Genomic DNA, 13,229 nt, shown 5'->3' on the forward strand with positions numbered 1-13,229 from the left:
AGCCCAGGATTTTAAGGCTTTGTTTCAGTTGTTGATTTTAGACCAGTTCTACTTAAGACTTCCCAAAGAGTTGAAATGCCTGGTAAAAGATAGGAAACCTAAAACCATTACAGAGGCCTCAGAACTGGTGGACAAGCTGGTGCAGAACAGAGAGGGGTTGGATTGGATCCCTTCCCAGTTGGGAAGGGGACAAAAGGGGTCCCCAATGGGTGGGAAGGAACACCCGGCACCCAAAAGGGAAGGGAAACCTCCCCAGGAAGAGGGAAGGAAATCCCCTGATTTGACTAATCAGGATCGGCCCCAGATTCGAACGTGCCACAACTGTGGGAAGGCTGGACACCTACGGTCAGTCTGCCCAGAGTTGCAAGCTGAACCCCCCAAACCCACAACAAAAGCACCAGTCACTCCACAGGTGAAGGAGGAGTATGTGGCCGTGGTAAGCCATGAATGTCTTTTCACCAGAATGGAGCCTGCAGAGGCCTGGAGTGATTTTGTTGAACCAGTAAGGCTTAAGGACCGGTTGGTTTTGGGATATGCTGACACTGGCTCTTCAGTCACCCTTGTGAAGGCAGATCTGGTGTCAGAAGCTGACATTGTCCCTGATATGGCATTCAGAATCAAGGGGGTTCTGGGACCACCCGCCAAGATTCCTGTGGCCCGGATGCCAGTGCTTTATGAAGGGGGCCCTGGGGAAGGGGGAAGGCATGCAGTTGGATAAGGTGCCAATCCTCCAGGGGTTCCCCAAAGAAGTGCTGTGGTCTCTGTGATACCCAAGTACAGGGTGGCAGAGGACCTTAGCTGGAGAGGGGGATTGGGAGTCCTGTTCCTCTCAATCTGAACCCCTAGACTGAGCAGGTGGTGGCAGCGAGCCCAGGTGGCTGGAGGAGAAATAGCTCCCTCCAGGAGTTGGCGACTCAATAGGGAGTTGACGGGACTGGGTCTGAAGGCAGAATCGGGCCGGTTCCGTCACAGTTTCCTTAAGCAAAGGTTTTTATTTTACTTTTAATTCTGTGTATGGACTCTTAGAATAAGTGTTGGAGCTCATATTCCATTTTGAGGGATGGTTAGAAGAGTATTGGAGAATGTGGGGTCATTGGGCTTTTTTATTTAGGAATAATGTCATATCTGCAATCGACATCTGTTGGACTATGTGAACATGATCCCTGCTTTTTTGGGGGTGGGGGTGGGGTAGGGTTCCTGATTCCAACAGAGAGCCCTCCACAAGTACAACAGGTGCTGTGTGAATATGCATAAGACAGAGTCTACCACCACAATTCCCCTTCTGGTGGAATCAGTTGCTGGAAGAAGTTAGGGCCCTGCGGGACCTCGCCCAGTTCTGCAAGGCCTGTAAAACGACATTATTCCAACTGGCCTTTAATCTGGAATGACTGATATGGGAGTAGGGAATCACATCTTATATCCTGAACGCCATCTGAATTGTAATACTGTCAACTGATATTAGAACCAGACTGTTTTAATTGTTTTAATAATGTAATATGAACTGTTCTGTTTTTATGTGTTGTGAGCCACCCTGAGTCTGCTCCAGCGGAGAGGGTGGGATATAAATCCAATAAACATAAACATAAACACTACCCCACCCCACAAAGGTTCATTCTAACTAGCATTTTGAGAGTCAGTGTGACATTGTGGTTAGTGTGCTGGACTAGGATCAAGGACAACCAGGTTCTTTATTTTTTTTTCTGAATGAAAATAAGCTTTATTGAGGGTTTGACATCTTACATCTTACAATCACAGCTGAACAACAGAGGATACAATAGATTTGTTATAACATGTAGTATACTCCAGCAATTAATTTATAAGGTCTTTTCTAGTCCGTTATGAGGATTGTTCTATTTTTAGACAAGAGGATCTTTAAAAATAAATTAGCTTATTGTAATAGGGGTTTTTAGGAATAATGTCATTTTCTGAGAGATAAGTTACAAGAGGATACCAAATGGCAATAACATGTTTTTCATATTTGTCATATGGAATGTTGTACATATTGTAAGTGATCTTGCACATAATAAAAGTATCCTACACTCAATTATACCACATTTCTAGAGTGGGAATGACTTTGTTCACCCATGTTGAGGCAATGACCATTCTTGCCATGGCGATTAGCACCTATATTAGTTCTGCTTTGCCAGCGCTAATTTTTGTTTCTTTCCAATTATGTAACAGAAATATGTCCGGTTCCAGGGGTAAGTCAATCAAAGTAATTTTTTTGATTTGGAGCTTTATCAGTTGCCAAAAGTTAGCGATGTGTCTGCATGTCCACTATCCGTGTATGAAATCTGACTGCTCCCCGCATAATTTTGTACAGTATGGCTCAATTTCGGGATTTTGTTTAATTTATGTGGTGACCAGAACCATCAAAATAAGGTTTTATGAAATTGGAATTTAATGTTTATTACTTTAGATTTGTTACAGTAGGAATTCCATATCATGTCCCATTGTGGTTCGTTTAGTTCTCTCTGGCAGTCTCGTTTCCATAGTTCTTGGTAAGTATGCTTTTGTGTCTCAAATTGGGAAATGAACATATGAATATATGAAGCTGCCTTATACTGAATCAGACCCTTGGTCCATCAAAGTCAGTATTATCTTCTCAGACTGGCAGCGGCTCTCCAGGGTCTCATGCTGAGGTTTTTCACATCTATTTGCCTGGACCCTTTTTTGGAGATGCCAGGGATTGAACCTGGGACCTTCTGCTTCCTAAGCAGATGCTCTACCACTGAGCCACCGTTCCTCCCCAATATTAATTTATAAAGTATTAATTTATAAAGTTTAGACAGTAGACCTTTTGTGTTGTTCTTTAGGTCTTTGATGAAAGCCTCGTTATGTGTCTGGGGGCGAGAAAAAGCCTCCTTAATCTTAGGAGTGTGAAACATATCTCTAATTTGTAGATATTGAAACCAGTTAATACTACTCTTTAGTTTATTTTCTAGTGTCTGTCTACAAACTTATCCTGGTTCCATAAATCTTTGAGATGATAACAGTTTTTTTCTCCATTGTGTATATTCTGTGTTTTGTTGTCCTGGAATATACCATTCTTGGTTTAAAAAGGATGAATACCGTGAAATCTGAGGAATGAATTTTTAGTGTTTCTGTCTCCAGAAGGTAAGTAATGGGTCAAGGAAAATGTTTTTGGAATAGCTAGATTCTGATAAAAGTCTATGATTCCAAATTACATCTGATAAGTGGTAAGGTTTTAAATAGCTAGCCTCTATGTCGTTCCAATCAGAGTAGTTGCGATCTATTATTATTTGAGCAATTTGTGTTAATAGTGATGCTTGTTAGTAAGCCAACAGGTCTGGATAGTTCATGCTGCCTTGTGTAGAGGGTTGAATTAGAGTTTTATGGCAGACTCTGGGTTTACCTTGTGCCCATAAGAACTTGTTAAGATCTGATTGCCATTTGTTAATTAATGCTTTAGGAATACGAATCGGCAACCAGGTTCAAATTCCCATTCCGCCAGAAGCTTGCTGTGTAATCTTGGGCCAGTCACATCCATTCAGTCTAACCTCCCTCACAGGGCTTTTGTGAGGATAAAATGGAGAAGAGGGGAACAATATAAGTCACTTTGGTGGCTCCTCACTGGAAAGAAAGGTTGACTAAAATAAATAATTCTACAAAATGCCATATGAAAATGGCATGTTGCTCTTGTATTCTGAGTTTGAATTCATGCAGCCTTACACAGTTTCAAGATAGGCTCCTAGGCATGGTATTGTGGATAGAATACTGATTCGAACCCTTATTTTCATGTCCCTTCCATAGCCTACCTTCACTTACTTGGCAATGGATTCAGGAATGATTAGGGAGTGCCTGTCTGCCTCCTCCACTCCCTCTGATGTCCTCAGCAGTCTAGAAATAATATGCTTTCCAAATTAATACCTGATTTATTAATGTAAAATTTTGTATGTATTACCGTCTCCCAGTACAATTTCTAGATAGCAGACCTGGGAAATATTTTTTTAAAGTACTGGGAGAGCTACTGCCAGTCAGAATGAACAGCACTGCCCCTGGCTGAGTCATTACCTGACATAATAAAGAATAAGTTGAGTAGAGGAAATCCAGAGTTTATTCCCCCTCTCATACTTTACCCACAAATACCTGTATATTCTAACCACACCAACCAAATGGGTATGCCTCGACTAGATTCTAGAAACAGTGCAGTAATTCAGTATCATCCATGTTTCCTGCAGAGGGCACTGCTTGCTCTGACCATTTGGTTTTAGAGCTAACATGAACTTTTGTATATATTAGTCAAATGCTGAAAAAAGTAGAAGAAAAAATTATATGAGAACAGAGGGGGGGATCATTTCCCCTCTGAAATTTCATTTAACCACTTGTTACAAGTACCTACAAACCTCATTAAAATATTTTTTCCTTCATCTGGAAAGCTGTGTACTTCCAGGGAACATCTGGTGCAGGGGTGGCCAAACTGCAGCTCTGGAGCCACATGTGGCTTTTTCACACACATTGTGTGGCTCTCAAAGCCCCCACCCAATCAGCCGGCTTAAAAAAGGCATGAAGATACATTTAAAGTTGCTTTCTTTCCACCTCTCTCTCCCGGCTTCCCCATCTGTTTGCCTCCCTCCCTCCCTTCCTATATCTGACATTTATTCTATGTGACTCATACATTAAGCAAGTTTGGCCTCCCCTGATCTGGTGTTTTGGGGGGGAGTGGGCAGGAATGATACTGTTAGAAACGTCTCCATACCCAAGACGGATCTGTCACAAAAATTAGACAACTGATACACAACTATGAGCTCCCCTGCACAAGGAAATACCCCCCCCCATCTCAAAAAACTACAAAATTTGCATTTATACAAATGACGTCAAAAGGAAAAAAATCGCGATGTTCAGATGGTTGACACTTTCCTTTTGTCGGCAGGCAGGCAGGCAGGCAGGCAGGAGGCAGGCAGATACAGACCATTCTTTTGAAGAGACATACTCTTTGGTAGAACGCTGCCTGCTTTTCTTGGTCATTGGTTCAACAACTTTAGTCCTCGAGCTGAATTACTAAAGAACAACTGAAGCAGCGATGTTCCTTGAAGCCTTTAACCTTCTAACCTGTTCCAAGGCTCTGTGCTACGTGGAAAAGCAAACACAGGCGGGCCTCCTTAATTGATTTACAGTTGAACATCATGACGGCGCTTCGCGCCCCTCCCTCCCGGTTTAATCTGCGCAAAAAAGTAAAAAGTCCTTTCCAGGCATCGGAATGTCTCTTTAAAAGAACGGGGGGGGGGGGGGGGACCTCTGACTCAGCCAGCCGGCTCCGTCGCCGGTCATCGAGCAAGAGTCCTAATTCTCCGATTGGTGGCACGAAGTCCCGCCTCTGCCTTCCATTGGCTTCCCTTATTATCTATAAGAGCCGCTTTCACTGCCCCCCCCTCCTTCCCAGCCCCCGGCTCGTTTTAGCCTGCGAAAGAGAACGTGTCTCGTGAGGACTATTTTGGGTCTTGCTGCAGCATCTCCTCAGTGGTGCATCAAGAGACGCCGCCGAAGCCGCTATGAGGGAGAGGAGAGCTCTTCAGCCAGCAGTGGCCAGATGCAAACTGGTTCTTGTAGGGGATGTGCACTGTGGAAAGACTGCCATGTTGCAAGTGTTGGCTAAGGACTGCTACCCGGAGGTGAGTGGAGTTGAATCGGAAAGGAAGTGCTTCTGGATCTATGCCCTCCGATGCGGAAGGTAATGGTGGTGGGGGGAGTTTTACCCTCGACTGCTCTCCCTCCAGACTTGAACAGAAAATACCTCTGACCAGCTTCTTAAGGTGGAACTGCTTATTAATACTAATTTTCTACTGGAAATGTTGGAGTAGGGGCTGAAAAGGGTCTCCTGAGCTAGCTGTCTTTTAACAGTAACCTGGCTCTTCAGGTTTCTTTGGGACTGTTCCCCAGCTTAGTCTCTGGCCTGCCACAACCCTCCATTTCTCTTTGCCCTTTTTTCCAGAGCTGAGCATTAGAGGGCCGGCTGGGAGAGTGGGTAAAGTGATCCTGTCTTTAAAAAAAAAAAAAATCTCTTGCTTCTGCCCAAGAGTCAATATGGCTTCTCCCTTTTGGCAGCATGGACTTGATATGCAGAGCTGTCCACCAAAGTGCTTTGGTCAGTCAACTTCTGGTGACATCTTCAGGTTGCGTGTTAATGGTGGCTCCCCTTGGCAGGTTGTAACTCCTCATCAGATCTAGATGGGGGGGGGGGGAAGAGTAGGTCCTTCTTTTCCTTTTGATGCCTTCACTCCCTCCCTGAAGTAGGTCACACAAATTTAAAAGTTCTGGCTAATGACCCCTGGGCTGTCTTTCTCTTCATTGCAGACATATGTCCCCACGGTTTTTGAGAACTACACAGCGTGCTTAGAGACAGAGGAGCAGCGGGTGGAGCTCAGTCTATGGGATACATCTGGTGAGACGTTTTTCTCCTTTTGGATGTGGTGGGCCAGGCCTACACACCCTGCCAACTGTGCTGCAGTGAAACTGCCTGGGTAGAATAACTTGTAGAACCTACTGTCTGGGAAAGAAGGGATGCATTAGGACTGAAAGTCTGTGGCTGTAAATGATGAAATACACATTTTTCAGTGGCTCCGTGCTTGTGTTGGGATGGAAAAGGGCATCTTGATATCAGCAGTTATGATCAGTGCTTGTTTTGTTCTTCTCTCTTGACCCATCTTAGCTTTGGGTACAGGAGACACTGCAGATGGGTGTAAATTTTTTTCACCCACCTTTGCTGTCATAAGGTACAGGTGAAGGTTTGCCTAGTCAGAACAGATGGTTTGGAAATGAGTGGGTGTGTATTTCCTTGGTCTTTCGGACTACACTTTGCAAGATGCAGTGCAGTCCTGAGCTCTAAGACTGGAAATGGGGACATCAAACAATTGGTATGCAGAGCCAATGCCTCCTCCTAAGAGAGTGACTGTGGGGGGGGGGGATCTGCAGATGGCTGGAAGAACAGAGACTTTGGACCCTAAAAGTTGGCATTCTGGCCAAATGGAACCAGTCCTGGGAGACTTCCCCTAAAATTGCCCACTTTGGCTTTAAGGTTAGAACATCTGTAAATAAATGCTTTGCTGCTGATGTTCCTTTATTGGATCCATAGATGCTTTCCCCCAACATGAGTCAGAATAAATGCTTATTGCTAAAGTAATTTTTTAAAAAATGCTGTTATTAAAAAAACCTTCCCTTCAAGATTTTTGGGATCCTAAAGGTGGTGAAAGATTAATGCTTTTCCTGGGCTTAGTTTTTGCTCTTTTCATTCATTTCTCCTTTGGAATGCAAAGGGGAGGGACTTGCCTATTGTGCATATTGGGAAGGAATGGGGGACAGGGGCTTCAATGGACTTTGCTGGAGAAATTGGGGGTGGGGGAAGGAGGAATGGGGAAACAAGCCACTCACAATAAGGGGCTCTTGAAGGTATTGTGTGTGTAGAGGGGTACAAAGGAGTTACCCTAGCAACTGGGATTGATTGGGGCAGGCAATGGAAGCTCCTGTTGCTTCTGCATCCCCTCCTTTAAAAGGGGCCAGAGGTGGGGGTCCCTGGCTACATGGATCCCCTTTGTTGCCATGGTGATTGTGCTAGTGCAGGGAGGCAGGGGCTGCTTGCTATTCTACGCACGCAGTGTCTGGACTGCAGAAGCATTTTTGGTTGCTGCTGTTTCTCACAGCCCCCCTCCCTGGGATCCAATTGCCTCTTCTTTCCCCTGCACCTATGCAGTAACCCCCCCCCCCAAGCTCTGAGCAGTTCCCCCCTCCCATTTTGCAAGCATGTCATCCCTTGCACATCTGCAGCCTCCTTTTTCTCTACTCACTGGTGTTGCTAAGCAACCCCCATTCCTCCCTGTCTGTTACATTTCCCTTCCTATCCCTAGATAGTGGGGGCATTGTACTACTCCTGCCCTCAATATTGCTTTGTGGGGAGCCAAGGGGGGAAAAGAAGATGGCTTTGATTTATATAACCCTGGCAAAGCTGTTTCCTCTCTTCAGAGCAGACTGAATACTGAAGGGGTAGGTGGGGGTGAATGAGAGCCATGCAAGAAAGGAACTTGTGTGCCGGCTTCAGGAAACTATTGACTGCTTTATTCTTGCTATTTTTTTGGTAGCAGATAAGCAGAGAAGTGTCTGATACACCTTTAAAAAGCAGAGTTTAACCTACTCTTATCAGATGATTTTTACTTTCTTTTATTCTTTTGGCCAAGGGGTGAGGGATTTGAGCAACTGTGTAATTTTCCTATCCCCTTTTCCTACAGGATCTCCATACTATGACAATGTACGCCCTCTGTGTTACAGTGACTCAGATGCTGTCCTGCTGTGCTTCGATGTCAGCCGCCCTGAGACCATGGACAGTGCTCTGAAGAAGGTGAGATCTGTGCACCTGTCCTAGACTAGGTGATACCTGCCTATAAGACTGAACTTTTTAATAGTGGCTTGACTGGATGCATACATTATGGGAAGCAAATATACACTTTAATAAGGAAGCAGTGGTTGACTACACATGTTCAAGGCATTGCCACTTCCTGCTAGGTCACAAAAGCATGTGAGCTCCCAGAGACAATTGCCAACACTATGGATGCTCAGTGGCATGCTGCTGTCTGGAAGAGACTCCAGTACATTTGTATCTACCCCCTGATGGTCCTACTAAGTTTTTATCAAAATATGGTAGCAAAAAAGAATGTGTTTTTGAGTTTAAAGTGACAGATTGACCCACGCTGTCATTTTTCAGATTTTGTTTGCATATGTGTGTTTCTATGTGGGCAATATTAATAATTTTGTAATAGAAGTGATTTGAATGGCTTTGTGCATGCTTTTCATTCTGAATTTCTGTTGAAAATATTTTGAACGTCCTGTGCACTGAAGTGGTAATGTGATTAGTTCTGGAGCAGACATCTATTAACGGTGTCCTCTGAGTAAAAATGTATGGCCAGGTTATCCTTGATTCTCTAACACTGGCATGTATAAAAGTGTGCTGTACTGGCTAGGATGCTATACAAGGACCAAGGAGACGTGGTTCAAATCCATGATGCTTGCTGAGTGACCTTGACCCAGCCTTTCTCTAAATCTAAGATACTTCACAGGGTTGTTGAGGAAAAAATTAGAAGAGCCACGTATGTTAATTTGTGCTGCTTTGAGGATAAAAATGCAGTAGATGAACACTGAAATTGTAATGGAGAAAACAGTTGCCAAGGGGAGTAATGTGCCAAATGGTCTGCTAGTAAAAGATGCTGAAGGAGAAAACTTGAGTTGATCAACCCTGCAAGGCACAACAATCCAGCTGTAATGGTAGTTACTGCTGAAGTTAGCATTGGTTTGTTATAGATTAAAAATGGCACGTTAACTTATCATAACTCTGAATCACTGCCTGTGGTATTCATGTCTAAGGGAAAGAAGAGGAACAGTACAGAACTTGAAGAAAATTTCTAATAACACCAAACTGATACTGTGCTTAGAATATCTCTTCTGGTAGCAAGTAACATTGTCTTAAGACATCTTGGTCTGTGATTAGTCCTGATGTTTAGAGGTTTAGGTCTGCTTCCTGTTATTTTTTGCAAAAAAACAAATTATTCTTGTCATTTTTAACATGGCCCAGATTTAGAAGCGCTGATGGTATGTGGAATGTAAGTGTTCTTCTTGAGGCATCAAATCTCCTTGTGGAATCAAGAGTGCTTGAGGTTTCCTTTACAGCACTACTTTAAAATCACACACCATTATGGTGATCTTGTTCTTGAATCTTCCCAGTTCATGCAGATGTTAGTAGAGCCCAGAAGGACGAGGTGACTTGAATTGTGATGGCATGGCAACTTCTATACTTGTCAGAATATTCAGGGCTCAAATTACCTTCAAGATGTTTCTTCCTTTCCAGTGGAAGACAGAGATTTTGGACTACTGCCCAAGCACCCGTGTGCTGCTGATTGGCTGCAAGACAGACCTTCGTACTGACCTCAGCACCCTGATGGAGTTGTCCCATCAGAAACAAGCTCCCATCTCTTATGAACAGGTTAGCAACTCATTGCACTGATGTGGATCTGTCACTTGTAATGAAACCTTTTCTTTGGATCACAGTTGTAGTCATTTTTTATGTGGTCAAGTGATGCTCTGTGTTGGCTTACTTGCACTTTGATTATGGTAGCAAGTTTTATTAAATTCAAAATTCCGCACGTTACAGATGCAAGAATTCTTAGGGGATACCACTCCTATGGTATAAGTCTGTAAGAAACCCTTTACACACTGAATCACATGGTATGTTAGCACAAAAAGGTATTTTGAACAATCCTTTTTTTTGTGCTGGGGGGGGGGACTTCTGACCCAGGATGCCTCTTTAAAACTATATGTATTGTTATGGGAATCATACAGGGAGTAGAATAACACTACTTGCTTATGACTGGCTGAGAACAGACGGGCATTCTGGGGTGGCTGGGAGGCGGCTGAAAGTGGGACAGCTCAAAAAGAGCTGTCCCAGAGCTTCCACACGGTCCCCAGCCATGCGACCCCATCCCAACCCTGAGGCGGCCGGGCATCTCCACATGGGGAGGCACCTCAGAAGTCCCTACTCTGTTTTTTTTAATGGGTTGAATGCTCATGCGCTCATGCTCAGAAGTGCTCTGACTGGCCAGTAAAAGAAAAAAAGCTGGAACCGGCTTGGCGCTTCCACACAGCCAAGTCGCCTCATGTGCGCCCTTCCCCTTCCAAACGGTGTGGAGGCAAATAGTGGCTGGCCCAAAAATTTGTGACCACTTCCGAAGTGGTAGCTTTTAGGGCCGGGTGGATTGGCCTAGAGGACATGGTCAGTGTGGGATGGGGACGGGAGGCAGATGTTATGGTCTTCAGGGATTTTTTGGGCTGACTTCAGAGGCATCTCTGAGTTGGCCCAAAGTGCCGGTCTCTACTCAGCCACTGAGTTCCAGATTTTAAAAACGTCTTGAAATCCAGTGGGTTTATACCCATATGTAACCTTACTTCACTTCACAGATGTACTGTGCCGGAACTGGGTTGGCCAGGGCTTTTGGCACACATGCACCTCTACTATATGTCAGTGCAGTCCTGAATTTCCTGCATTGTGCAGGGGGTTGAACTAGATGACCCTGGAAGTCCCCTCCAACTCTATTCTTCTATGTCTAGTTGAGGCATACCATGAATGACAGTATTTTGGTGCTTGCAACAGGTGTGTAATCTGTGCATAATTCATGGGTGTATCCAAAATGCAGTTCACCTGCAGAACTCTACTATGGAAACCTTTGCATTTCCTATATGGTATTTTATTGTTCAGCAAGTGCCATGGGAAATCCCACAGGAATGGGAGAAACCTGATTGGAAAAGATGGTGTGGGGAGGAGGGCTTTGAACTGAACCACACAAATCCCACATCCCCAACCATTAAAGGACACTTTTTGACAGTATTAAAAGAGGATCACAGGTAAATGCAGATGCCTAGAGGCTCACATTATAGACAAGGTTCACATTAGCCCCAGTGTTTTAAATTGAACTGCCTTAGCAGTAGTGGGTAATGATGATGATACTTCTCTCTCAAGAAACAGCCACATTCCCCATTCCAGTGAATTCTCAAGTTCCCGGATAAAAAGCAAGAGATTTGTTGTTTCCCAAACTGCATAACTGTGGGGCACTGGGCTGGTTCATGGAAGCATTTAGTATAATGAAGTCCAGGCACAGTAGAAATGACTTGCCATGTGAAGGTACCATGCAGATATTGCTCTGTGTAGTGTAATTGTTACCAAAATGCTAGTGCCATCAGGTGTGCTGAGAGCAATCTTCTGTGTCATGTTGTTTTTTTCCCTGGTTCTGATGCCTTTCCTTTAGGTCTGCTGGCTGGTTTTTATGTTCTCTGCTCTCTCTTTGCAGGGTTGTGCTGTAGCCAAGCAGCTTGGAGCAGAGACATATCTGGAGTGTTCTGCATTCACGTCGGAGAAGAGTGTGCACAGCATCTTCCGGACAGCGGCATCTATCTGCCTCAGCAAGGCTGGCCCCCAGCCTCCCAAGAGTCCAGCCCGAAGCTTTCCCAAGAGACTGCTCCGCTTACCCAGCCGATCTGAGCTCATCTCTTCCACTTTCAAAAAAGAGAAAACAAAAAGCTGCTCTGTCATGTGAAGGGCCAACCCACTTCTGGGAACAGAGGGTAGTGGTGGTGGTAGAACAGCCATGGACTTCGGGCCTTCCATTTGGCCCTTCTGGGGCAGGGAGGGGGGCTGCCTGGCTCCCATGGGCCAGGCCTGGAGAATCCAGAAAGATCAAAATCCCCACCCCACCACCACCACCACCACTCCAACTTCAGCAGGCCTGTCCATCCTTTCCACATTGCAAACGCTTCCCCACCATGCAGCTGCAATGTGCGCTTCCAGATAGACATGAGGGGGAAATTAGAGTTTGGCTGGACAGCAAGGGTGAAGGCTGGCCCAAGGCACGGCCTGCTCGTGAAGGCCCTTGAGGGCTGACGTTGCACCATCTTGGACAGTAATGGCTCCAGTGGCTGTTCCATGTGTCTGAGGGTTTCAAAAGTATCCTCCCCTTCTGACACAGTTAATAATCTCCCATTGGCCCCAGTCCCCTTCTCCATCTGCTGCTTGTCTCGTTTGCCTGTCTGAAGCAGGCTGATTGCAGATACCTCTCCCTCCCCCTCCCTTTGGGTGCCCTCCCTTTCATCTCTTCTCGAGTGGAGGTGTCTGTGTGTCCTCTTCTCCCTCAGGAGATGATCGGGTGGTGGTGGGAGAAGGGAGTGACTGTTTTATAGACATTGTCTCTTTGTGCGTGGAAGAAATATGGGGGAGGGAAGGGGAGGGAAAATCTGTTAAATGTTCAGTGTTATTAAAAGGAAACCTTATTTATTAATGAAAAAATATAATGCAGATTAACAGCCTATTCCAAGGGGGTTTTGTATTTGTCTTTTTCACTCGTGGACTTTCCCAGGTGTGAGTAATGCAGAAGAAAGGGGCTTACAGATACCAGGCCAAGATGAAGCATGGATTTTCAACTATCACCACCACCTTTAAGAAACCTGGCTTATATCCAAAACTGTTTATAGAGGCCATCATTCAGAGGGTGTGTGCATGCTTTGCATGTAGAAGTCCCCAAGTTCAATTCTAGGCTTTTCCAGTTAAATCTTGAGGTGTGGAACTAGTAATGATGTCTGCCTGAGGTTTTGCAGAAGCACTGCTGGTATTATGATTCTGTATAGGGAAGTTATGTATGTTCGTATCTAGCCCCTTTGTTACCTTCTTGATCTGAGCCTGC

General features: G+C 44.9%; 1 protein-coding gene and 1 non-coding gene across 2 annotated transcripts; one reads left to right on the top strand and one right to left on the bottom strand.

The window, feature by feature from the left end:
- Positions 1–2,674: 2,674 nt before the first annotated feature.
- Positions 2,675–2,741, bottom strand: TRNAP-AGG (transfer RNA proline (anticodon AGG)). The gene has a single exon. It is a non-coding gene; the product is annotated as a tRNA-Pro (tRNA).
- Positions 2,742–5,240: 2,499 nt separating this feature from the next.
- RND1 (Rho family GTPase 1) lies at positions 5,241–12,857 on the top strand. The gene is made up of 5 exons (XM_060252579.1): positions 5,241–5,633; positions 6,316–6,403; positions 8,241–8,350; positions 9,851–9,985; positions 11,844–12,857. Exons 1-5 carry the CDS (start codon positions 5,514–5,516, stop codon positions 12,087–12,089), a joined length of 699 nt encoding a protein of 232 aa, XP_060108562.1. The 5' UTR covers positions 5,241–5,513; the 3' UTR covers positions 12,090–12,857.
- Positions 12,858–13,229: the final 372 nt, after the last annotated feature.

The sequence above is a fragment of the Heteronotia binoei genome, chromosome 13 (assembly GCF_032191835.1).
Source record: "Heteronotia binoei isolate CCM8104 ecotype False Entrance Well chromosome 13, APGP_CSIRO_Hbin_v1, whole genome shotgun sequence".
Lineage (NCBI taxonomy): Eukaryota > Metazoa > Chordata > Lepidosauria > Squamata > Gekkonidae > Heteronotia > Heteronotia binoei.